Source organism: Pelobates fuscus, chromosome 5 (genome assembly GCF_036172605.1).
Source record: "Pelobates fuscus isolate aPelFus1 chromosome 5, aPelFus1.pri, whole genome shotgun sequence".
Lineage (NCBI taxonomy): Eukaryota > Metazoa > Chordata > Amphibia > Anura > Pelobatidae > Pelobates > Pelobates fuscus.
Window position 1 is genome coordinate 55,768,002 of NC_086321.1, and position 25,021 is coordinate 55,793,022.

At 40.9% G+C, this 25,021-nt stretch overlaps 1 protein-coding gene across 4 annotated transcripts in view; it reads right to left on the reverse strand.

Annotated features, from left to right (window-relative positions):
- The window catches only part of CTIF (cap binding complex dependent translation initiation factor), a 225,112-nt gene that overhangs the window by 153,854 nt on the left and 46,237 nt on the right, over positions 1-25,021 (reverse strand). For all 4 annotated transcript variants that reach the window (XR_010090873.1, XM_063453862.1, XM_063453861.1 and 1 more), the window contains exons 3-5: positions 20,218-20,304; positions 4,416-4,489; positions 3,118-3,222 (exon numbers count right to left, since the gene is read on the reverse strand). Coding sequence is in view for 3 of the 4 variants with exons in the window: in XM_063453862.1 (XP_063309932.1) it covers positions 3,118-3,222; positions 4,416-4,489; positions 20,218-20,304 (266 nt within the window). In the remaining variant the exon portion in view is untranslated. The remainder of the gene's footprint in view (positions 1-3,117; positions 3,223-4,415; positions 4,490-20,217; positions 20,305-25,021) is intronic.

Consider the following 25,021-nt stretch of genomic DNA (forward strand, 5'->3'; position numbering starts at 1 on the left):
TATGAGTGCAGTGTGTGTGTGTGTGTATGAGTGCAGTGTGTGTGTGTGTGTATGAGTGCAGTGTGTGTGTGTGTATGAGTGCAGTGTGTGTGTGTGTATGAGTGCAGTGTGTGTGTGTGTATGAGTGCAGTGTGTGTGTGTGTATGAGTGCAGTGTGTGTGTGTGTATGAGTGCAGTGTGTGTGTGTGTATGAGTGCAGTGTGTGTGTGTGTATGAGTGCAGTGTGTGTGTGTGTATGAGTGCAGTGTGTGTGTGTGTATGAGTGCAGTGTGTGTGTGTGTATGAGTGCAGTGTGTGTGTATGAGTGCAGTGTGTGTGTATGAGTGCAGTGTGTGTGTATGAGTGCAGTGTGTGTGTATGAGTGCAGTGTGTGTGTATGAGTGCAGTGTGTGTGTATGAGTGCAGTGTGTGTGTATGAGTGCAGTGTGTGTGTATGAGTGTGTATGAGTGCAGTGTGTGTGTATGAGTGTGTATGAGTGCAGTGTGTGTGTGTGTGTGTGTGTATGAGTGCAGTGTGTGTGTGTATGAGTGCAGTGTGTGTGTGTATGAGTGCAGTGTGTGTATGAATTCAGTGTGTGTGTATGAGTGCAGTGTGTGTGTATGAGTGCAGTGTGTGTGTATGAGTGCAGTGTGTGTGTATGAGTGCAGTGTGTGTGTATGAGTGCAGTGTGTGTGTATGAGTGCAGTGTGTGTGTATGAGTGCAGTGTGTGTGAATGAGTGCAGTGTGTGTGAATGAGTGCAGTGTGTGTGAATGAGTGCAGTGTGTGTGAATGAGTGCAGTGTGTGTGAATGAGTGCAGTGTGTGTGTATGAGTGCAGTGTGTGTGTATGAGTGCAGTGTGTGTGTATGAAGGCAGTGTGTGTGTGTATGAGTGCAGTGTGTGTGTGTATGAGTGCAGTGTGTGTGTGTGTATGAGTGCAGTGTGTGTGTGTGTGTATGAGTGCAGTGTGTGTGTGTGTGTGTATGAGTGTGTGTATGAGTGCAGTGTGTGTGTATGAGTGCAGTGTGTGTGTATGAGTGCAGTGTGTGTGTGTGTATGAGTGCAGTGTGTGTGTGTGTATGAGTGCAGTGTGTGTGTGTGTATGAGTGCAGTGTGTGTGTGTGTATGAGTGCAGTGTGTGTGTGTGTGTATGAGTGCAGTGTGTGTGTGTGTATGAGTGCAGTGTGTGTGTGTGTATGAGTGCAGTGTGTGTGTGTGTGTGTAGTTGAGCCTTGGTGGGGGGTGGGCATTTTTTTTTAAATTATTTTAATAATTTTGTATTATTAATGTAATTATTATTATTTTGTATTTCTTTTTTTTCGTTCCCCCTCCCTGCTTGATACATGGCAGGGAGGGGGGCTCTCCTTCCCTGGTGGTCCAGTGGCATTGGCAGTTCAGTGGGGGGGGGGGGGGGGGCTGTCAGAGTGCACTTACCTCTCTTGCAGCTCCTGTCAGCTCCCTTCTCCTCCGCGCCGGTCTGTGCAGCTTCTCTGTCAGCTCACACTGTAAGTCTCGCGAGAGCCGCACTATTACCCCGCGGCTCTCGCAAGACTTACACTGGGAGCTGACCGAGGTGCTGAACGGACCGCCGTGGAAGAGGAGAGAGCTGCAGGAGAGGTAAGTAACCACTCTGCAGCCCCCACAGCCCCCTGTCTGTATTATGGCAATGTAAATTGCCATAATACAGACATTGACTCGAGTATAAGCAGAGTTGACTCTATGGGAGGGGGGGGAGAAGACTCTATGGGAGGGGGGGGGGGGAGAAGACTCTATGGGAGGGGGGGGGGGGAGAAGACTCTATGGGAGGGGGGGGGGGGAGAAGACTCTATGGGAGGGGGGGGGGGGAGAAGACTCTATGGGAGGGGGGGGGGAGAAGACTCTATGGGAGGGGGGGGAGAAGACTCTATGGGAGGGGGGGGAGAAGACTCTATGGGAGGGGGGGGAGAAGACTCTATGGGGGGGGGGGAGAAGACTCTATGGGAGGGGGGGGAGAAGACTCTATGGGAGGGGGGGGAGAAGACTCTATGGGAGGGGGGGGGAGAAGACTCTATGGGAGGGGGGGAGAAGAAATAGAGATATCAGGTGTATTGAATAACAAATATTAGGGATTGGCAACTACATACATACACAAGCGTCTATAAATGAGTGGTAGCTCAAAAGGGTAAAAAAGTATGTGCGCTCAGAAATAAATATATCAATAAAGGACTAATGCATATACTATGATTTAGCACTTGTACAAAAAATGTATGTATTTATTTAAAAATCAAACAGAATATTGAGTCAAATAAAAAGTCACAATGTGTGTAAATAAATATCACACAGTACTATGTGTGCATGGATCCACTTTGGTGAACGTTGTATCAATTAACTTACTCTATATAACACAAAACAAAGTGTAGTGCAGACGCTAATCTGCCACTTGACTCTGTGTAAAGAGTACAAAGTATCACAAACGGTATCAGAAGCAGCTGCAAAATAAATCATAAAAATAAAAAACTAATCTAAAAAGAATATACAACAAAAAAGGGGGGGGGGAAGACTCTATGGGAGGGGGGGGAGAAGACTCTATGGGAGGGGGGGGAGAAGACTATGGGAGAGGGGAGAAAAAAAAATATTCTGAACAAACTGTCCCATAGTAAGAAACACTATGGGATAGTTTGTCAGAATATTTTTTTTATGGGTTTCTTCCTCTAAAAACTAGGTGCATCTTATGGTGTGGTGCGTCTTATGGAGCGAAAAATACGGTATATGATTCTTCTTTACCAGTTTGCCCATTGATTTCAGTGCTGACTCAACTTGCAAGCACTACATGACTCCAACATGCCAGTGCTCACTAAATCGGTTTGTGCTGCAGAGAGATTACCATTACATCCCTGTATATACACCAATAGGGTTTACTGGAGCAAATTAACTACAATATACCGAAACATCAAAACAGACTTTTTGAAGGACGCTAATTAAATTTACATGTACAAGTGTCTGTGAGGATGTCTAAACGATAAGTCAAAAGGGCAGCCAGATTTATAGGTAATATGTCTCACATTGATTGTAACAGTTATTGATATTACAAACTACAAGCAGTCTTTATTACACATTCATACCAAGAAATCCGGAAGTAACGGATATCTCATCTTACCCTTCTCGGTCTATCTGAGGGAGGGGGTGCTTGGGGGCATTCCGTAGTTTTCGATGAAACTGGGTGAAGTCAAGTTTTTCTGGTTGTAAATCCCAAGTCGCACCACTAAAAGTAAATGAAAGAATCCAATAAGCAAAGCAAACGTGTTAGGATCAATTGAAGTAATATATTGGGAATAACTTTTTGAAAATATTGCATGTAGAAAGCACAGTTCAGATGGTTAGAACTTTAGCAACACAATTTTCCTAAAAGGTAAAAATAGTAAAATAGTACGAGTGATCATTAGGTAGGTGAAGGGAGCATAGTTACCCCAAATCTGTTGCCTGAAAACCAGTACCGTTTTACTTAAATCAATATCATACCCTTAACATCAGCCCTTAACTTGCTAGACTAAGGGTGGGCAAATGAAAACCCGCTATCAGTTTAAATGATATGCTTGCATGAAGAAGTGTGTTTTTAAAGATTTTATGAAGGAGTGGAGACTGGGTGAAAGTCTAACGGAGAAGGGAAGGGAGTTCCACAGAAAAGGTGCAGCCCTGCAGAAGTCTTGGAGGCGAGCATCAGATGTGGGAGTACGGACAGAGGATAGACATGGGTGTTCGGCAGAGCGCAGGGGCCTTGACGGGACAAACTTGTTTATTAGGGAGAATAGGTAGGTTGGAGCAGCATTATGTAGGTACTTGTAAGCAAGCACCAGAATCTTAAATTCAGCCCTATATCTAAATGAAAGCCAATGTAGGGACTGACAGAGCGTGGGAGGTGCCGGCGGACAGGAAAATGAGCCTTGCCGCCGCATTCATTATAGATTGCAGCAGTGCAATATGGGAACACGTAAGACCACTGAGGAGGGGATTGCAGTAGTCAAGGCGAGAAAGAACAATGGCATGAACAAGCACCTTTCGCTAGGTCTGATGTTAGATAGGGGCGGATGCGAGCTATGTTTGTGAGATGGAGACATGGTAGACATGGCAGAGATGGTGTTCCAGTGTATAGAGATAACATTTTAGATTATATTTCATTTGGTTTGTTTCCTGCACTTTGTATTTTTCATCACTGCAAGTATTACCATTTGGCAGATGGATTGAAAAAAAAAATGTCTGATGGTGGTTAAGGTTTTTAAGTCACAAACCAAACACTTACAGGATTAAGGATTATACCCAGCAGCACTGACCTTGAAATCACTTACCTAGCAGGAATGTGTAATGTTACACTGTGCCAGGAGAAATGGGAGTTACAGTGAACATTACACGGGAGGGTGACCAGCACTAACCTTAAAACGCAGTGTTAAGAGGACTTACCTTAAAGAATCAAAAGTACTAGCAGCCCAAATCTCCGTGCCCAGCACGTCCAGGTTATCATCTTTGTTGCCATTCTGTGAAAGTAGATCAAATATCACTTTATTATTATCAGCATAATCAATTGGGTTTTCTCTTTCCAATAATACATTTCTTCCAGTTAGTCCAAGTAACAGCTGAATTCCAAATAGCATTAAAATGTATGACATCCACAGAGCAAATCAAGTCACATTTGTCATAACAAAGGAGTTTATTCATCAAATAAAAAAATAAAAAAATACCATTTAATTGGGAACCCACTGTTAAAAGACCCAAGCGTACTGTAGCATCACTGCCTTCTCCAAGACCCTCTTTGAAATAAAATGGGGGATTACTAATGGTGAATTCAAAGCAATTGCATTACACCAGGTTCTACATGAGTTTCATAGGACTAATTTGGGTTCTAAAACTCTAGAGGATCAAAGAGGCCAGATAAGACAAAACAATTACAGAAAATGAAAAAGATAAACTAAAAATCAGCACCATGCTCCTTTCATAACAACCAGGCGTAAGTTCCCAACTCTGCATACTTTAAGATCCACATTCCTCCACACAACCAATGGCTTACTGGATTATTCATTTTAACCTACCGAAATAATTTTAGGCTTGTGCCTTTAACACACTGGAGAGGTATGTGTTAGAATGAAGAAATATGTCCATGCTGGATAGTGTGCTTATTTCAAAGGTACAAAGGTAAGTAGAAAATGGGTTTCAAAATAAGTGAGTTTTACTGTTAAGCAACCACTAGAGGGCAGTTATAACTAACCTACTTGTTCATTATCCCAGACCGAGACAGACATTCTTTTGAAATAGTTTGAGAATTTTTTCAAAATAGTATATAAATAAATGTTAAACATAGAGAAAAATTAAACAGGGGTAATAAAACTATAAAATAAAATAAAAATACTAAAAAAAAAAAAAAAAAAATGTAAAAGGGGGGAGGGGACATCCATAAACATAATCAAACAATATAATTGATTTCTTGAATTAGAAAGAAGAGTAACATGATAATAAGGTTAAAAAAAAAAAACATTCAATTAATATCATGGTCATATGATGAAAAATATAGGTCTATAATAGTCTCATTTACAGCGTATGCTTTTTTTTTTTTTATTTACATTTTTTTTTTTTTTTTTACTTTTTCTGTCCCAAAAATTCCAATGGTACTTGGAGAGATGGCTTGTGGAACAATGTAATTCTTCGAGAATGCCCAATATCCCTGTCCAATAGAGAGACATTTTCTAGTGAACAGAGAAGGTTTAAAATCCCATAGAACCCTAGGCAGGTTGCCAGTTCGTGTCTTCCTGTTTATTTCTTCCCACAGGTATGGTTATCGGGGAATGCAAATTAATGGTTCTGGGGCACTTGTCAAACCGCCTAAAGTCAAATAGCTAATCCTGCTCTGCGATTAATAGTTTCCTCCCTAAACAGTGAAACTAATTTGCTGAAATTGCATATTTCTTTAACTCTGCTACACTGTCAAAAAATATTGAATTATCAGATACATTTGGCAAAGTTGGCTTTCAATTTTTAACAATTTGGTAAATAAACTTAGTTAAATGATGCCGGTAAAGAGGTAAATGGTTGTGATGGACAGACACACGGGCAATTCAGTGAATTATACAGGTTCACTTAATAGGTGGATTTTGGAGTCTGCAGTAAGCAACAGCCGAAAAGAGACTCAATGATGGACAGGATAATAAGTGCTTTCTATGTTAATCTGTGAATGTTGGGTTATTCATTTGATGCGTTATAATGCATCCATCTAACAGAATAAATTAAAGTGATATGCCCACACATTTACCCCTAAATTATAACATCCAGTTATCCAGCTCCATACTACAACACAGAAGACGACTACCACAAATTGGCCAACCATTGTGAGAATGCAAGGAGTATGTGTACAAACAATGTGTGTGCTGGATGTAACAGCTGGGAATGGCTCATTCCAGAACACGGGACTTTAAATAATTCAGATCAAGAAAACCATAGCATCATGATGTAGAGTAAAGGTCAAACAATGTGGGTGCGATACATGGAAACAGTTAATTAGCCATAAATATACATTAATTCTAATAAGCACATCCACACACATTTATTTATAAAATATTTTACCAGGAAAGATACATTGAGATTTATCTCGTTTTCAAGTATGTCCTGGGTCACATAACGCATATAATTATGAAACACACATAAAATTCTAATTAGTATCTCCATATATTGTATTATACACAACTATATACATAATTATTCCCATCCTCCTGTGACTCTTTGATAGGTCAAGATGAAGGTGAGATATCGGGGGTAGGTAGAGGTCTGGTAAACACAACACAACCGCAATGTCTATTATTACACTAGTATTCTTTAAAGGTGACCAGCCTAACTACTCTTTTCAAGTAAAATGTTGCAAACAGGTTATTCTCAAAACTCATTAAAATTACAGATTAAAACCTGTAAAACGTGTTGGCAGGCACTGTTCCAGTATACCTTACATTATTCTCTGTCCCTCTTGAAACACATAGAGTTCATCTTAAATCCTCAAACAAAAAGTATTTCTATTTGCAAAAGTAGACGGTTTGAGGCAAATTATTTGGTCAATCCCCTGAACACACTAAAGCGGGCCAATATTTTCTGATTAAAATATACTCCATAAATTTAACAACCATGCTATTCTCTTAAAGATATTTTTTAAAGTATCATTCAAAATATACCACAGGACACGCAAAACAGAATGCTGAACAATGTAGAAACGCAAATCCTGTGCATTTTAAGACAAGCACTTCTGTGCCGGGTCATGTGTCAACCATGGAACCTTCAGCAAGACCATAACTTAACATGCAAATAAAACAACTGGATCATCTTATCATGTGCAAAGAGTCAGAGAACATAAACTGATCTTGCAGCCAGTATAGAACAACGCCGGTCTGTGACAATAAAGAGAGAGTATTAAATAAACGAAGGATACATGATGATTAAATGTTATTTGCAGCAATATATAATTCTGTAACTATCGCATTCATGCTCAACAGACAAGATAAAGAGACTCCTAATGAAACTAATGGCATACCATTAATATACTTCATTTACAGAGCTTTCTGCATATTTAATGAGAAAGCTGACATTTAATTATTACCCAATTATCTGGCGAAGTAGAGACTTCACAGCTCAAGGTAGACAATATCCTAAATTGTATTTTGTAAAGGGACTTTTTTTACATTATAAACTTTCCGTTCAGGCAAAATATTTTTTGCAAGCCACTGAGGATCTTATCCGAGCACGCACAGCCAAAAGTAAAATGAAATAAATAAATAATTAAAAAAAACAGGGCACTAACTTTCAGTCAAAGCAGTCTAGTCTGGGCTCCCCCCCCCCCCCATCCCAGAGGAATTTTGCGAGATGAGAAAGAGAAAATAAAAATATTTGCAGGAGAGACATCCGATATTGCATTATTAGAGGACTGTCGTTGTTGTGCAGCAGACAAACCACATGGGGCATGGATCAACTGCTCCTCCGCCAATAGCCGGCCAACATTGTCCTCGCCAAATAGACAACCGCACCCTGGGCACTCAAAGGCTTTGTCAGTCCTCCAGACCCTCCTCCCGTAAAGTCTGCAAGCCTGCTGCTTTCTGCACCTCCGCAGCACTGCCTGCATCCCGGCAGGTCCCGCATGTCACCTCTGCTAGTCTCTCCCATCACCGGCCTCTCGTCCATGACAGGGGTCGCACAGTCCCTCAGTTACTGGTCTGCCGGAGGCCAACGCACACTGGCCGAGCAGAGCTCACAGCAATGGGGACTTCATTCCCCACGAAGCCTAGAGGCAAAGGGCCCATACGTGTAGCAGCTCTCAGCTCTGCCGAAACACCAGTGGGTCTGAAGTGGGTCCCCCCAAGGCATATGTGTAAATCAGACATACTCATCCGGTCAGGTGAGATACAGCAATCTCCATATTCCATTTAGCAATTGGGTGAGAAAGCGGAAATGGGGAAGACCGCCAAGCAGCCACAGGAGCTCTTCGAGGAGTGATATTATTCCAACAGAAAACTTTAAACTTGCAACTTGAAAATGTGGGACCGGGAGAAGGGCCGTAGTACGATCCCCGCTTGCTTTCATTGCGGTTTGAGAGAGACAGGTTTGTCTGTGTATGGATGTTTCACTCAGTCTCTCTCTCCTGTCTCTATTAGAAGGTCGCAGGCTTGCCTCAACAAGTAGGCCCAAACCTTGGCATCTTAATATTTGCAGGGCCCTCAGTCAACCAGCTGACCTTTCTTTGATGCAGGGGTATTCCCTTATTCAGATTCAGTAATTTGAAGTGGAAAGAGTTGTGTGCGGTAATTTAATATTTTTTTCAGGCCCAGGACCGGAGCTGCAGTAGATGGTGTCTTGTCAGCTCAACGGTCCGGCCCAGCCCCCGCTACAAGCAAATATATTGACCAAATAAAGTAAATGCAGTCAATTCATCATGAGGTAAGAAAGAAAAAAATGCAAATATGGCAGACATAATGAGTGGATGCGCACATTTGTCTCCATTTTGCAATCATGTCTAGAAAGCACATGCACTGCAGACAGTGTGGGATCAGGATGCCACATGAAACCATTCGAGATGAGGAGAGATCCGCACATGCCCGCTAACACCTATCTTTTCATCCATCTTAGACAGTGTGAAAATAACCTTATAACTGCTGGCCAATTTACAGTATATTTGGTGAAGCTAATTTGATGTTCACTTTATTTCACCCAAGTTTGCAAAATGCCCTCATTTAGACCAAGCCATTTGGATATTTCAGGTTTGCAATACATGGCACAGTCTGATTCATGGCACAAGGCACTTGGCACACCGAGAATGACAGAAATTAGAGCAAAGAGGTTAAGGTAGATAGAAAGACTTTATTTTAACAGAATACTCTATGCACCACAACTTTCATGACTGCAAATGTTAGGTTGTTGAGAGTACTCTGCACTAGGGATCGACCGATTATCGTTCTGGCCGATATCAGCCGATATTCTGTATTTTCAGCTTCCCTGTCTAACTCATAATCCGCTTTCAGCAAGAGAAGGATAAAGCGGCAACACTAGCAGCGGTCAAAGATTGCTCCCCATACTCATTTGAAGCAATGACACTATCCTTTTTTGCAGACCTATCTGGGGGCACTCTAGCCTGGAGGAGGTCCCTCAAGCCGTTTACCTCGCTCCTGAGACAACACTGTGTCCCATATCAATGGCGCCTTAACCGCACCATATCCATCATGAAGGGCGACGAGAAACACTAGGTTAGTGACATGCAAGGCGCACAGGACCTGTTGCCAGCGCTGGGACTCCCTCAAGATGCTCTGCAGCACACAGCACCTACCGATCCTGCCGGTCCATCACACAGATGGGATCCCAGACAAAGTGACAGCCTTCGTACCGAGACAACCCAGACGAGGCCCCTATGCGGTGGCCACCACATGAGGGATCCCCGGCACCCGGTAGCTCTGGACAGCTATTGATGTGACAATCCCACCAAGCTAATGTTTTTACTTACTTTTTCAGTTACTTTCCCTTCTAAAGTTAATTATGTAGAAAATGAATTAACATATGCCCAAAAAAACAATAACATCTCATTCTGTTCTATGATTTGTATTTTACGGTTAGAGTGGTGGGTAGTGATTATGTTATAATAAAAAGGGAGGGGACATGTTGTCCTGCCCAGCCCCTATGGTGGAGGCCTTTGATGAAATAAAGGGACAGTATGTCAAAATTAATAAATAACCCATCTAGATGGCTAGGGGTTAACAAGTCTATAGCCAACCGCGCTTGAGATCATTAACAAGATCCTCTCGTGTAGTTCTGGGCTGATTTCTCACCGTTCTCATGATCATTGAAACTCCACGAGGTGAGATCTTGCATGGAGCACCAGATCGAGGGAGACTGACCGTTATTTTGTGCTTCAATTTGCTAATAATCGCACCAACTGTTGTCACCTTCTCAGCATGCTGCTTGGCGATGATTTTGTAGCCCATTTCAGCCTTGTGTAGGTCTACAATCTTGTCCCTGACATCCTTAGACAGCGCTTTGGTCTTAGCCATGATGGAGAGTTTGGAATCTGATTGATTGATTGCTTCTGTGGACAGGTGTCTTTTATACAGGTAACAAGCTCAGATTAGGAGTTGTGAGTGCTTCTAATCTCAGCTCATTACCTGTATAAAAAAAAGACACCTGGGAGACAGAAATCATGCTGATTGATAGGGGATCAAATATTTATTTTACTAAATGACATAACATACAGGGATACAATTTCTAATTAGTGGGGTAATAGCTGCTTGATCCAAGGAGACATCTGACTGCTATTTTGGGGTCAAGAAGGAATTTTTTCCTAGTTTGTGGCAAAATTGTAAGCGCTTCAGACTGGGTTTTTTGCCTTCTTTTGGATCAACAGCAACAACGTATGTGAGGAAGGCTAAACTTGATGGATGCAAGTCTCTTTTCAGCTATGTAACATGCAAATCAATTTATAACTTTTTTGACATGCATTTTTTTTTGTTATTCTGTCTCTCACTGTTAAAATACACCTACCATTAAAATTATAGACGGATCATTTGTCAGTGGACAAATGTTCAAAATCAGCAGGGGATCAAATACTTTTTCCCCTCACTGTAAGTGAGCTATCCATCCCCCATTATTTAATTTTAAGCCATAGGTGGGGCCAAGGGTCCCTCCTTTGTGTTATTAGCAACTGTGTAGAAATAGTTGCTCAGCTGCAGGTCTTTAGTTATCATAGGTTAGTAATGCCACCATTTTGACTTAATTAGAGCCGATCACATTTATCAGCACTTTCTTGTGCAATAAGTACCATGTGGTTTTCCGATGTCATAACCAAGAAAAGTTTGCTTTTGTCTAAACATAAGTTTAGTGGAGTGATCACGAAGGATATTTGTAGAATGATTTGAGCTAAACCTCATTGACCAAGCATGAACATAATACATATTGGAGTCACCACTGGGGCAATCAATATGATTAACAGTAAAACTGATCGATGTTATGCTCTTTGGTCTGTAGTTGGTTTTAATGGATTGGTGCCTTTGGCACGATTATGGGTAGATAAAAGGGATTAATATTGGTGCTTACCGAATACTAATCAATAAACAATGATTTTGCCTTTAACATATTATGTTTGGATCCAACAGTAGATGTCCACTTTACTATACTGAAATGGAGTCGTGCTTATTTCCCTTTGAAAATAAGTGAGGTGATGGCAAGTGAAGGGTATTTTGTAATATGTTTACTTAAAGGACCACTATAGGCACCCAGACCACTTCAGCTCAATTAAGTGGTCTGGGTGTCAGGTCCATACAGGATTAACCCTGCCTGCTGTAAACATAGCAGTTTCAGAGAAACTGCTATGTTTACTATACGGTTAATCCAGCCTCTAGTGGCTGTCTCATTGACAGCCGCTAGAGGCGCTTCCGCGCATCTCACTGTGATTTTCACAGTAAGCAGACGCCAGCATCCATAGGAGAGCATTGAGAATGCTATGGACTGGCTGAATGCGCGCGCGGCTCTTGCCGCGCATGCGCATTCAGCTGATGACCTCAGAAGAGGGAGGAGAGTCCCAGCGCCGAGGGATTAACCCCCTTCCTCCCCCTTCAGCGAAGCAGGAGTGGGACCCTGAGAGTGGGGCCACCCTCATGGGACTATAGTGCCAGGAAAACAAGTTTGTTTTCCTGGCACTATAGTGGTGCTTTAAGCATGGAAGAGGTATCCTCCCCTTATCCAGCCTTTTAAAGCATGGTGAAGTTTGAATTTTTATGTTGATAAAGCATCCCTGTGGAGACGCATAAAAAAATGTCCAGAGTTCTCTAAAGTCTCCTTCCTCCCTTCTACCCAGTGCAAATACTTTTTGTATGTTTGCCTTTTTTACATATTTGGTAGGGATGTGCCATGTATTGTAAATTTTTTAATAAACCTGCATATCAAGAATCTGCTTCATACTGGTTCATTTGTAAGTTTCCAGAATGTGATTTGTTGCTAACTTCAATGATGTCCACAGGTGGGGCAACGGGAGACCTGTGTCCGGTTCCCCTTATGTTATTATCGACCGAGCTGCAAGTTTTTATTTACCATGAGAAGCCGCTGTCTGTTTATAAGAAAGGTAGTAATTATCCCTTATGCTATTGCAGGAGTTATTAAATTTTTTTTTTTTTTTTTTTTTTTAATGATAAATGTGCTTTTCACTGTTTTTTTTTTTTTTTCCAAGTTTATCAAGTTTGTCTGTTTAAATTTTGGTTGACATTAAATCCAGCCTTAATGCGATTTAAAAAATAAAATCATAAATTAATAAAAACAACCAACTGTTTTTGGATGATAGAACTAAACCGAGGCCTGAATTGTTAAAGGAGAATTCTGGAATCTCCTCTGTAGATGTTTAATCTTTATTTAAGTTTGTTTTCACTGTGTTTAGGTGTTGTGGCCAATGTTTGCTGACTTGAATGGAGGATTCTCACCACAACACACCAGAGCCGCTACAGAACCTGTCATGAGTTGTGTATTTGGCACAAAAAATCAATTATACCATCTGTTTAGTTAATGATCTGATAAAGATTCACTCTCATACCAACACTTTGACAATTAATTGCTACTTGCTTTCATATATCAGTTGCAAAAAGAAAAAGAAAAAAAGATTGCCTAGAGCAGATTAACACAGTATATTGCTACAAATAAAAAATATATATAATATATTTAAAAAAAAAATACAAGACAGTCTGATTTCAGGAAAAGGTTTGCTTCCATAACTAAAAATCAGTGTATGTGGTAAAAAAGGATTAGGGATGATAACGTCAACAGGAAATGAATGATCCAAGAATGAGGCATAGAAAAAGTCAAGTATAATAGAAGCAGGTGCATGTCACTGTGGCATCTGTAGAAAGATAGTGCAAAAGTGTAAGAGGGTCTAACAGAACCATGCCGCGGTCAACACTGGTTCAGACCGAACCATGCCGCGGTCAACACTGGTTCAGACTGAACCATGCCGCGGTCAACACTGGTTCAGACTGAACCATGCCGCGGTCAACACTGGTTCAGACTGAACCATGCCGCGGTCAACACTGGTTCAGACTGAACCATGCCGCGGTCAACACTGGTTCAGACTGAACTTCCATATGTGCTAACTTGAAGCCATCTACTGACTATTGAGTATCACTGCAGTAATTTTACTTACCGTAAATTCAATTTTCCTAAGTAGAGTGGCAGTACTGCAAACAAGTGGGTATTCACCTCCGTAAGTGGACAAGTAGCTCTGCAAATTAAAGTAATTACATTAATTCCCTCCTCCCTGCCTATAAAAGGCCATACCTCCAAAACATCGCCAGTTATCTAAATAACCATATGGAGACCAATCAACTGCAAACATTAATTTATTCTTCAGTGGGAGGGAAACATGCAGTACTGCCACTCTACTAAGGAAAATAGAATTGATGGCAAGTAAAATTACTGGTTTTCCTATAGTGAGTGGCAGTACTGCAAACAAGTGGGATATGGCAAGATCCCTGAACAACAGCAATGGGAGGGAAATCAATAGGCCACCGCCTGGAGCACCTTTTGCCCAAAAGCAGTTTCCGAGGAAGAGAATATATCCAGCCTGTAATGTTTTATGAAAGAGCGCAGGGAAGACCAAGTTACAGCTCTGCAGATATCTATCGGGGATGCCTAAGATTGCTCAGCCCATGAGGTTGCCATTGCTCTAGTAGAGTGAGCCTTGATCGGGAACGGAAGTGAGAGATTACTGACCTTATAAGCCAGTTTGATAGATCAGCCATCTTGCGATAGTTGGTCTAGAAGCCTCTTTACCTTTAAAACCTTGTAAATTGATAAACAGAAGATCTGATATTCTATGAGTAGCAGAGCGGGGGAGATAAGCTAACACCCTCTTAATATCCAGGCAGTGCAATTTCTTCTCTGGGTCAGAAGATTGAGCTTGGCAGAAAGAAGGTAGAACGATAGCTTCGTTAAGGTAACGTCTGGAGACAACTTTTGTCAGAAAAGACGGCTTTGGGTGTAAAACCACTTTATCTTGGTTGAAAACTGTAAACTCAGGAGGATGATGATAGAGCTTGCAATTCTCCAACCCTTCTAACGGAGGTAACTGCCACCAAAAATGCTGTTTTCATTGATAAAATCTTCAAAGGTATAGTATCCAATGCACAAAGCCTTGAGAACAACGGACAAATCCCATGTGGGAAAGAAGAAAGTCTTGGAGGACATTTCAGAAAAACAGCTTTAAAAAAAACCTATGAATGAGCCTGTTGGATACCAAATCTTGAAGCAGGAAATTGCTGAGGGCGGACATCTGCACCTTAAGAGTAGACACACTAAGATCAGCAGAGAAACAGAGAAACTGTACAGACGGATTAAAAGCGAGACAACCCTTCTGAGAACACCAATGCAGATATTTCTGTCAGATCCTGAGGTAAACCTTTGTGGATCTGCGAGTGGAGGACAGGAGAATATCACCAATGCTGTCAGACACACCCTGGGCTTTAAGGATCATCTTGCAGCAACCATGCCGTCAGTTGGAACATCTTTATGGTCTTCACCGGGAGAACTTTGTTTTCCAGAAGGTCGCTCGAACAGGGTAGTTCCCAACGGTCTATTGCCATCCGATCGACCTCTGAGAACCAGCTCCTGTTTGGCCAAAAAGGTAAAATCACCCCCATCTGATCTTTTCTGCACAATGCGGGGGATCAAAGCTACTAGAAGAGAAGGATACGCCATGCTGAACTTCCATGGCATTGAGAACCCGTCCAGGATCCCTTGAATGTATGTTGCCGAGATTGATTCTAGATTTTCCTGAGACCAAGTCATGAATTCTGAACAAAGACACTGGAGAGAAAACACCTTCGTACCTCCCTGTCGGTTTAGGTATGTGACAGTGTCTAACTGAATTCTCACAGACTTTTCCCTTATGACTGGTTTGAAAGCTACAAGGAAGTTCCAAACCGCTTTCATCTCTCTGAAATTCGTGGGCCGGGCAGCTTCTTCCATAGACCATATTTCCAGCTGAAAATGGGATCCTAGATGTTTCCCCCAGCCTTTTATCGATGCGTCCACGGTAAATACGATCCAATTTCTCTGTTGGAAGGACAGATTTCTAAAAATCTTGACTTGTTCCACCACTGCAGCGGTTTCTTTACCCTAGATGAAAGACTGATTGATGAATCTAAATCTTCCTCCCTTTTCGACCATTTGGAAAGGATGTTCCACTGTAAGGGTCTAATTTCGGACCTTGCCCATTTCACAGCTGGAATGGTAGAGGTAAGAAGGCCTAACATGCTCATAGCCTTCCTTATGGGGCAGGAGTCTCTTCTCTGGAGAATGGTAATTTCCTTCCTGATTCTTTTCTGTTTCTCTACTGGTAGGGAAATGGAAAGGATGTTTGAATCCACACAGACCCAGAAACGGAATGTGGGTGGAAGGACACCTTTCGGACTTCTCGTAATTAATTATCCAGCCATGGTTTTGCAAGAACGGTCACCTGCAGGGATGATCTACTGACTCTGCGATACCTCTCAGTCTTAGTGCCGCTGTTAATGGAAGAAGGGCTGATGAACGTGGGGCTGATGAGAGACTAGTAGGTAGAGCCTTTAACTGGAAATTTTTTAGTTTTCCTTTCCCAGCTTCACTGCAAACATAAGATATCTCCTTGAAGACACTGACATCGGCACATGGAGATAGGCATCCTTTAAGTCGTTGTAATCCATTTGTTGCATAATGTGTGTCACAAAGAGAATACTTTCCATGTGAAACCTCTGGTAATATATACAGGCATTGACCCTCTTCAGGTCGGGAACAGACCGGAAAGTTTGGTATGGCTTTTGGACCAGGAAAAGGCGAGAGTACACTTCCTGGTATTCTTGACGTTTTTAAATCTTTTCTATAACGGCCTTCTTACAGGGTAAGGGCTGCTGATAGAAGAGCTGCTGATTTTTATTTTGACTGGTAAGTTGATATCAGGAATTCCGGGACAGGGTCCTTAGGAGAATTTTATCCTGTAACCCTCTGCTATTTACTTCAAAATACACGGATTTGATGTTGTTTCTTGCCATTAAGGAACAAAGAATCTGAGCAGACCCCCTACTCATCTGGCATCAATATCTTTTTCTTATCTTGTTTGTGGAAGGACTCTCTTTTGACCTCTTTGAAATGTCTATGAAATCTTCTGTAGTTGTCTAGGCCACGAAAAGGTTTCTGACGTTGGTTTTGAAATCTTCTGTATATGTTATCCCCAGACACCCTGTGATCTTGTGGGAACCAAATAATTTATTCCTCTCAAAAGGCAGTTCACACAAAACAGCTTTTGAAGCCGTGTCTGCTGTCCATGTTCTCAGCCATTAAGCCCTGTGGGCTACTGAAGATAAACCCATGATGCGGGCTGACAGCTTAAAATCTCCTCAGACATATCCAGCAAAAATTAATTTGAAACCGCATAAGGTCGAACAAATGAGACAGGTCCTTATCTGTATTATCCACCAACAAATCTACTAAGGACGGGAGCCAGAGATTTTGAGCTTTAACTACCGCTGCCCCGTTAATAGCTGTTTTGCAATGGTAGCCAGCCGCCTGGTATGCCCGTCTACAGGAGGTCTCAGCACGCTTGTCCATGGGTTCTTTCGGACCCGAAATTTCTCCTATTAGAATAGTTGTTTTCTTGGACAACTGTGCCACCTGTATATCAACATTTGGGTATCCCATCTATCCTCGGTCTGTAGCCTGAAGATCTGTTTGAAATTTTGAAAATAAAAAGCTTGTCTCTCTGGGTTTTTCCATTCTCTCTGAAACAATTCCAGAACTCTGCGATGTGTGGGGAAGCCTTGCACTTTACTGCTTGAGGGTTCCACGTCCTGAACCACAGCAGACACTTTAACCTCTTTAATTCCTCTGCCGGAAAGCCTTCATCCACACTGGAGTCTAGGCTAGAACTTTCTGATAAAAAAAAAGAGCTGGAACATTCTCCCAAATAGAGGTCTGAATGTGATGGAGACTTCAGCCTTTAACCCCTTAAGGACCAAACTTCTGGAATAAAAGGGAATCATGACATGTCACACGTCATGTGTCCTTAAGGAGTTAAAGTGTATTTATCGTGTGGCGCATGTCTTTTAACAGATCCGCTATCTTTCTTCACCGTGTTTTTAAAGGATGCAAAAGTCTGGGAGAAGTTGTCTTGGAATCAACTTAAAAATTACTGCATCTCTTGATGCTTTGATTTTTCTAGGAATTCAGCAGCACACTGGTTGCAAGTTTTCTTCTTACATCCATCTGGGAGCAGAAATGCACATTCACTACAGCACAAATGTTTGGCCTTGCAAGTCGCCTTCTTGTGTGCTGGGGCTGGCATTTTCTCTTCATCTGTTTTTTTTACCGAAGATGCAGGGCTAGAGACTTTAGTGAATCTCACCTCAAAAACCTCACTACTGTGTGGGAGGGCTGATGACACTGTGTACCACTGCTTACAAACACTCTTGGTGGAAACAAGGCAATGCACAGAATTAATAGGCTTCAAATTTTGCACCAAAGAACGAAGTTCGAAACCGCGGATGTGCATTAGTGCGGTCGGAACTATAGTGGAACGCAAGGCCACTCGAGCATGCATTCAACTGATGTGGCAGGCGCACGGCCTGCAATGGAATTGGAGGGCGGCCCGGACCTCCTACAAGTATTAGCCGGCATAAAATCTACCCTCCACTTACGCTCCGTAACGCGATGTGGAAGGGCAACACTCCGCTCAACCACCCGGGGAGCTTTAGGGTCCTGTTCCCCCAGGCGTCATCCTGTTAGCAGGGACGTATCTTCTGCGAGGCAAACAAGGCATTTGCCTTTGGCGGCATTTTCCAGGGGGCGGCAAAAAAAGCCGCCCCCCAAATGCCCAGGCAGATCCCTTGCTTGCCTCGTGTCCTGGGGGCAGGCAGCTGGCGGCGAGGGAGCATTCTCATGTGAGCTCTTCCTGCTCAGCTTCCTTAACGATGCCGGGAGCCGGAATATGACACCAGGGAGGCTGGGTGGATTTAAAATAAAATTAAATAATAATAATAATTAAAATAATAAATTTTGGGGGAAATGTGTGTGTGTGCGCGTCTGTCAGTGCATGCGTCTGTCAGTGAGAGTGTGCGTCTGTCAGTGAGTGTCCGAGTAATAGTCTGTCTATCAGTGTGTCAAATCAGTGAGTGTGTGTGTGTATGTCATTGTTTGTCAGTGTATATGAGAGTGTGTGTCTGTGAATGAGTGTATGCGTCTGTCAATTACTCTATGCGTCGGTCAGTCAAAGTGCGGCCTTGACAGGAAGGGGTGGGGAAAATCAGAAAACATTCAGAACTCTTCTAGACTTAAAATTAACACCAGGGTTCACAAATAACAATTTTTTCGATTATCTAAAGGTCAGATCATATATAATGAAAAATCTAAGATTTCCTAATGAGCAGGAATATTTAAATATTTTGAACAAATCATTAACACTAAGGATACTAGAAAATAATTTCAAAATCCAATTTTTTATTATATAAAATGGAAAAGAAATCCTATCCGCCAGTATTACCGAAATGGAGCAGAGATTTGGGTATCCAAATTTCTCATAAAGATTGGTATAACTCAATTCAAACTCTAAATACAAATCTTCATTGTCTAAATCTAAATTAGCAACAATAAGATTCTAAACAGATGGCATTTAGTCCCCCCAAAAAATGAATAAAATCTTCCCTACTCAATCCTCCGATTGCTGGAGTTGCGGGGCAAAGGTGGCAGATTTTCTCTATATTTGGTGGGAGTGTCCGATTATCAAAGAATTATGGCAAGATGTCGGTGTAAAATTAAATAAAATCTTAAAACGTACAAAACCCCTAAGACCAGATCTGATGCTTTTACATCTTAGTATACCTAGCATTAAAACAAAAACAAAACAAAAAAAAATGTATTACTACACATGCTGACAGCAGTAAAGTTAACTATAGCAAAGGACAGCCGTTTAAGCCTGATTGGTGTCTGATAAAACACAAACTACAAAAAACACCAAAGTGGTCCCCAACTACTTATGGAAAAATATATTCCAACTCCCGGCAATAAAAGACACAGATCTACTGGTTTCTGAGATGATTCAATAAGACTAATGAATACTTTATAATGTACCAACCGCTAATCTAAGGAAAGTCTTTGGAAACATAGGTCAGCCCTCTCTCCTCTTTTTTTTTTTTTATCCCTCGATCAAGAGAAAATTCACTATTAATGTACATGTATGTAATGTTTGTGTAATGTCCAATTATATGTAATTAATGCATACTAAAATGTAATAATAGCTGAATAGCACGATTTATATTAAGCTTGTACTTAAATTATTATTACATTTGTATAAAAAAAGAAAAAATGTACTGTCTTTGTATTTAAACGTGTAACAACATTTTGTAATAAAAATCAATTAAAAACAAAATTAACTGCAGTTTCTTTGATGTGAGCACTTCATGCTCAATAACAGCGCATGTGATAGTAGATATGACCTCCTGTAGCGTCTCTGCTTTGAGACTAGAAACCTGAGTTATGGGTCTTGTGCACTGCAGGACTATAAAAACTGACTCATTTCACGCAGCCAGCACATTTTTTGAGAAATGTATGTCCATTGGCAGACTGACATGGTTTTCCAATGCTGTGCTTATGTTAAAGTATTTAAGTTATGTTGCACAAATGCCTATCATTGAAAAGAAGGCTGAATGTAGGTAAATATTGCAAAGTTTATACTTCTGTTAGGCATTACCTGCGCTGGACTGTGATTGCAGGACGTTCCTCTCTTTTTTGGCGAAGTTTTGCTGACATCCAACTGGTCGGTACATTCCACTGCCCACTGCAAGCACAGATATAGATTGTATCAAGAGCAAGAAACAATACAAAAACTTGTTTGCACAACAAAAAACATCTACAGAGAGCATCTCCCAGTGCATACTGTCACGGTAAGGTTGCAGAAGGTTTACAGCCTAAATTCATCTTTGAAGCTGGGACCCCAACAGAGCTACTCTGTAAGATGTGAGAAGTCACACATAAGTGGCCTGGAAGTCTGGTTTAAATATAAACTAACTCTAATTTGCCATTTGTCTATATTCCCTCTTTGATATGTTAATGGCCAGTAGCCTTGTGTTCCAGTATAATATCCAAAAGAAACATTAATACTTACCCACCTATTAATAATTAAGCCTTATTTGTATTATATATAGAATGGGACAAGCACAATCTTCTAATCAAGCCTAAACATGATTTGTGTAACTTAACTACAGTGGAAGGGAGTGTGATGTTCACTATATTGGGTCACAAGTACGGAGTGTGTCATATCTATGGAATGAAAAATGGTAAATTCATAGATACAATTATTATTTCTGTGGCAAGTACATGAGAGGAGATAAAACCAAATGTTTCAATTTGGATTGATGTTGGTCTGGAACACAAGGGGGTGGTCACTTATAGTTATTATAGGTATGCCTTATCTCCAGGGTATATATCTAATGATACTGAAGTGTGTATTGTACTTGCTTGGGGCCAAAATCTAATTAAGTGTGTCACCGTCTTCCTTGCCAGAGATCCCCTGGGCAGAAGTTTTACTTTGAGAACCTGAGTAGGTGATTAAGACTTCTGTTATTGTATCCCTTTTGTTTTTATCTGTAGTTGGTGAAAATAATTTGTTTATCATCTATTTTTTGTATGCACTGTGACTATTTTTTTGCTCATAATAAATATTCCTTTATTAAGTTCTGCCTTTGTTTGGTAAAGAATCACGTTACCTGAAGAGACTAATTAATGAGTGCTTTGCAATTGCATAGGTATTATGCTAAGTTGTACATGGTGGGTTTTTATTATTAAGTTACCTGGGGGACTAAGGCACCCCATTTATAAATTGTCTTGGTGGTGGCAGCGTTAAAATAGTAATAGTTATAGTATTATGGTTAAGTGGGATTTTATCATTATTTACAGTCTAGTGCAGACAAATAGTGAACTTTAACCCTTTCACCACTACAACTACATCACGCACACTCTTGACGTAGGGTGCGTTCAAGAGACTCACTGGTTATGACGATAAATGCCAAATGCGCCCATAGGTTGCCCCATTCAGAATCAAATCCTTTATTCAACCTCTGAATTGATTTAAAAAGATAAAGCACAAAACTAGACTATTCCCTGAAGAGTGAATATTTGGAAATGTGAAGTACATTCCAGATTTTGAATAAACTAGAAACATTGCCCTGATGAATTTATTCAATACTCTTACTGGAATGTATAGAAAGCCAATCTGTGTATAAACGTTATAACAAATTCAAGGAAATTTGATAACATTTCCAAGTGTAAAAAGTTATTATTTTGTTTACAATGTGCACAATCTGCTTTTTAATGAATAACAAGAGACCCAATTTGGAATGCATAGAGTGTTGACTACTTGCTTCAACTTATATTAGAGGAACACTAAAGTTACCAAAACAACTTTAGCTTAAAGAAGCAGTTTTGGTGTAGAGATTATGCACCTACAGCAGGCTTTCCAAAACTACGGCCCTCCAGATGTTGCTGAACTACATCTCCCATGATTCTCAGCCTATCTATTTCCTTCATAGAACCATGGGAGTTGTAGTTCAGCAACATCTGGAGGGCCGGAGTTTGGGGAAGCCTGCCCTACAGTCTCACTGCTCAATTCTCTGCTATTTAGGAGTTAAATCACTTTTCTTTCTGTCCATGAAGACCTAGCCACAGCTCCCCTGGCTGTAACTTAAACAGTTTACATGTAAATACACCAAAACTGCTTCACTAAGCTAAAGTTGTTTTGGTTAATAGTGTGCCTTTAAGTCAATTGCCCTACTGCTTATTAAAAGATTAAAGGGACACTATGGTCACCAGAACAATTACAGCTTAATGTAGTTCTGGTGAGTATAATAGCTCACTACAGGCATTTTCATGCGAACACAGCCTTTTCAGAGAACATTGCCCCTAGGGACACCTTCCAGTGGCCACTCCTCAGATGGCCACTGGAGGGGCTTCCTGGCTCAGTGCTGCACAGTAGGTAGCCCTGCCGTTCAGCGTCACCACGCTCTGAATGGAGACGTTGAATTTTCCTCGTAGAGATGCACTGATTCAATGCATCTCTATGAGGAGGTCCTGATTGGCCAAAACGGCATTTGGACTCGCCCCAGTGCAGATTTTAGCCAATCCAATACTTTCCCTGCGGGAAAGCATTGGCAGACCAGCGCAGCGCTGGAAATTAGATGAGTTTTCTACTTTTATAGGGGGGCTAAGGGGGGACAAGCCACCTAAATGGTGACTTTAGCACTATAGGATCAGGGATACGTGTTTGTGTTCCTGACCCTATAGTGAACCTGTTTTAAAGGTAACTGGGGTAATGGTTTACTAGAAAAAGTCATTAAAATGCACACAGAGGAGATTTATTTTCCAAATTTGATGTCTCGTTTTGAAACTGGAATGTTTTCGATTCTAACACAAAATTAAGTATTATTTGGTCTTCATTTATATGTAACTAAAGCTACAGTGACTTCCCAACTACTTTCTATAACGCTTACACACCTACATTACCCACGATCCTCTGCCATAATTAGATTGCTTTAGTCACATATTGCTTTAGCCAGTCCACAATGCTGCTGAAGTCACAACTAAAATCAAAAAGGAACTATGCCAAGTGTTCCATTGCAGGAACTCTGCCAATATGCATAGTGTGTGAGACAGAGGTAGTGCAGAGTTTCTCAGGGTATCATGCATTACGCTCCTTGTCCAGGTATCCTGGAGGCATCTCCCCATATTAGCTGTCTGGCAGGGGAAACATAGAATCACAGAGAAATAACAAAACGGGGGACTTTTGAGAGACAACTAGGTGGAACAGAGTTAACGGGTTAGGAAGCCGTGTTCTGGATGTATAGAGTATGAGAAGCAGCAGAACCTGACCTTTGAAGTCACTTTGAGAGATCAGGATCATGACCACTAGGACAGTAGAGTATTCATCTGTTATGTAGTAATCAGTCCAGGAATCACAGAGCTAGCCAATCACTGTATCAGTCGAATGGCTCAAATAGAAGAATATGCTTGTGTATTACTCAGCGTAGCGCAGACCTACGCTAATGGCTCAGACTACCCTCCTACCCCGTTAAATCATGTTTGAATTAGTTTTTGTTCCATGGCAGCTGGATGCTAGCGTTTGTCTGTTCTATTGGATTCCAGCTGCCAGGGAGTACAAACACCCCCTTCACTAGGTCTTGCTCCCTTCTCACCGCTGGGAGGGATATGTGCTAGGCTGCAGTCCCAGTTCACTCTGCCCTTAAGTTACATAAAAGATGAATAATCATTTAAAAAAAAATATCTGTAAGAACTTAATGCCATCCCTGAGTCCTGGAGACATCCACCTTCACTCGTGTGGTTTAAGAGGTTTCCAGAACCACTCAATAGCATTATTTTCTAATTAACAACATTGTGTATTATAACAGAAAAAAAATACAAGAAGGCCTTGTTTTACACAATGTAAATAATAATCATAATATTCTTACCAACAAATAACTGCTTAGCTTAACAGCAGACGGACCCGGTAGCACGAAAGGTCTAAGTACCGCCATTTACATGTTGTATGATAGAGGGGACAGTACATATATCTCATTATAAGGTAGGGATATTTTATTACAAGATACTGAGACTTCTTTACGCTTTTCACCTTCTGCAGAAATGCAGAACTTTTAACCCCTAAAGGACGCAGCTTTAGAAGCTGGACATACCCTTAAGGACACAATCTATTTTTTGCATTTTTGCTGTTTGTGTTCAACTGCAATTTGCATCTCTCTCATTTATTGCATCAACACATATTATATACCGTTTTTTAAAGGACAAAATGGCATTTAATTTAATTTGATATGACATACATGTATAAAATCTAATGTATTATTAAAAAATAAAAATAACCTTTTTTTTATTTTAAAAACTTTTTCCCCAGTTTTGGCAATAATAGTGTGTGCATAATATGTCCAACTTGGGAAAAGTAATTTAAAATAAATGAATTTATGTGTCTTGATTTAAAAAGTGCACAATATGTGTAGGATTTCGGCTTATTTTGAAAGTTACAGATCACAAAACACAAGGAGTAATATAAAATGTTAATGTGAAACAATTTTAGAAGCGGGTATGTTTGACTTGTAAGTTTAATAGCCGTCACAGAAAACAAAATTGCTATACAAAAGTATATATTTATATAAAGCAGACCTCAGAATACCCACGGTCACTTTCACATAACTTGTATAGCTTGATGCCATACGGGATCTTTTGGCTGGGATGTATTGCTTGAACACCTGTCTACCCTTGTACTTCATGAGGAACTCGTCTATACATATATTTTTGGGGGGAGTATAAATTGTGCCAAATTCTTTGTTCAAAAGGCTAATTAGCGGGCAGATTTTAAATAGCTGATCATATTGCGGATGATCTCTGGGGTGGCACTTCGAATTATCATTGAAGTGCAAAAACCGCAGTATTTATTCATATCTGGGCCTACTCATTGTCTGGGAGAAAATGGGGGTATTGCATACTGGGTTTTT